Here is a 2,500-nt window from a genome sequence, read left to right on the forward strand (position 1 = left end):
GACTATGTTGTGAATGTGTTGTGACTGTATTGTGACTACACTGTGACTGTCTTGTGACTGCATTGTGACTGTGTTGTGACTTTGCGTTTGACTGTTGCACTGTGATTGCACTGTGACTGTGTTGTGACTGCACTGTGACTGCACTTTCACTGTGTTGTGACTGTGTTGTGACTGCACTGTGACTGTGTTGTGACTGCACTGTGACTGTGTTGTGACTACGCCATGACTGTGTTGTGACTGCACTGTGACTGTGTTGTGACTGTGTTGTGACTGCACTGTAACTGTGTTGTGACTGCACTGTGACTGTTGTGACTGCACTGTGACTGTGTTGTGACTGTGTTGTGACTGTGTTGTGACTGCACTGTGACTGTGTTGTGACTGTGCTGTGACTGTGTTGTGACTGCACTGTGACTGCACTGTGACTGCACTGTGACTGTGTTGTGACTGTGTTGTGACTGTGTTGTGACTGCGCTGTGACTGTGTTGTGGCTGTGTTGTGACTGTGTTGTGACTGCGCTGTGACTGTGTTGTGGCTGTGTTGTGACTGCACTGTGACTGTGTTGTGACTGCACTGTGACTGTGTTGTGGCTGTGTTGTGACTGCACTGTGACTGTGTTGTGACTGCACTGTGACTGTGTTGTGACTGCGCTGTGACTGTGTTGTGGCTGTGTTGTGACTGCACTGTGACTGTGTTGTGACTGCACTGTGCCTGTGTTGTGGCTGTGTTGTGACTGCACTGTGACTGTGTTGTGACTGCACTGTGACTGTGTTGTGGCTGTGTTGTGACTGCACTGTGACTGTGTTGTGACTGCACTGTGACTGTGTTGTGACTGCGCTGTGACTGTGTTGTGGCTGTGTTGTGACTGCACTGTGACTGTGTTGTGACTGCACTGTGACTGTGTTGTGACTGTGCTGTGACTGTGACTGTGCAGATATCCTGGGTTGAGGTGGACAGGAGGGGTCAGGGAAGGGAACAGAGCTCTTTCTCTTTTAATGAAAACAAAAAACACAAGAAACAGGTTCAGGCAGGTTCAGTCTTCTTTTCCTTGTATGTTTCAGGAACAATTGAACGATTACTTATTTTTCTTTGAAGTAGAGGCCTATATAGAAGATATCTCTCTCTCTCTCACTCTCCCTCTCTCTCTCCTCAAAGAGAAGGCAGAGTTTAAATATACTACCATGATATGAGATGTATGTGCAGATAGCCTTCCTTACCCCCTGGTTGTGGCTGGTGTCTCAGTCTTACAGACTCACACAGTCACACCCCCACTACCACAGTGTGTGTGTGTGTGTGTGTGTGTGTGTGTGTGTGTGTGTGTGTGTGTGTATGTGTGTGTGCGTGTGTATGTGTGTGCCTGTGTATGTGTGTGTGTGTGTGTGTATGTGTGTGCCTGTGTATGTGTGTGTGTGTATGTGTGTGCGTGTGTGTGTGTGTGTGTGTGCGTGTGTGTGTATGTGTGTGTGTGTGCGTGTGTATGTGTGTGTGTGTGTGTGTGTGTGCGTGCGTGCGTGGGCGCATGCGTGTGTGTGTGTGTGTGTGTGTGTGCGTCTTTCTTAACTTCTTGTTGTTTTTAATGTCTCTAGTCTTGTGAAATATCCTAAAACTGCACTCAAATAGGAAATGATTTTCCTTCTATGGAAAAGTTTTTATTTTTTCATGTACTCTATTGTAGCCATAGTGGACAAATTTTAGTTTCAAGTATACTTGTTTCAGAACATACATAAAACATATATGTTAAATTCTTTTTTTTTTTTGTACACATGTTGATGAATAATGCATATGAACATGAAGAGAATTATTGCTCCTTAATGCACATTAAGTAAAATTGACGCTTTTAGTTGGGAACTTAACAGAATAAAATAGCTTATTGTTCTTAGTGAAATAAAAAGCTTAAAAACTTAATTTTTTGTGTATGATTCTGTTTTTCACAACACTGTAGCTATAACCTATAAGCACGCACACACACAGACACACACACACACACACACACACTTGCTGTATTCGTCTTGTACGTGACCCTGTAGCTCCTGTGTTTGTTATGTTTCCTTTGTTGTGCTCCACTCTGCAGGTGACTGACATCAAAGAGAAGCTGAGGGAATCCAAGCAGCTGTGGTCAGTGTTGCCTGAAGTCGTGTGTCAGGAGGAGCATGTGGCTGCTGAGGGGTCAGAGGAGGCCGCCTGCTGGAATGGGCAGGAGCACAGCGGGTCAGCACACAGCACCACCACTGTGCTACAGCACCACTGTAATACAGCACCACTGTACTACAGCACCACTGTACTACAGCACCACCACTACACCACTGTACTACAGCACCACTGTACTACACCACTGTACTACAGCCCCACCACTACACCACTGTACTACAGCACCACTGTACTACACAACTGTACTACAGCACAACTGTACTACAGCACCACCACTGTAATACAGCACCACCACTACACCACTGTAATACAGCACCACTGTACTACACCACTGTACTACAGCACCACCACTACA

General features: G+C 45.8%; 1 protein-coding gene across 2 annotated transcripts in view; it reads left to right on the forward strand.

Moving 5' to 3' along the window:
- Nucleotides 1–2,500, forward strand: part of gpc6b (glypican 6b) — a 58,877-nt gene that overhangs the window by 51,088 nt on the left and 5,289 nt on the right. For both annotated transcript variants that reach the window (XM_035522812.1, XM_027031168.2), the window contains one exon: nucleotides 2,069–2,205. In XM_035522812.1, coding sequence (XP_035378705.1) covers nucleotides 2,069–2,205 — 137 coding nt within the window. The remainder of the gene's footprint in view (nucleotides 1–2,068; nucleotides 2,206–2,500) is intronic.

The sequence above is a fragment of the Electrophorus electricus genome, chromosome 25 (assembly GCF_013358815.1).
Source record: "Electrophorus electricus isolate fEleEle1 chromosome 25, fEleEle1.pri, whole genome shotgun sequence".
NCBI classification, from domain to species: domain Eukaryota; kingdom Metazoa; phylum Chordata; class Actinopteri; order Gymnotiformes; family Gymnotidae; genus Electrophorus; species Electrophorus electricus.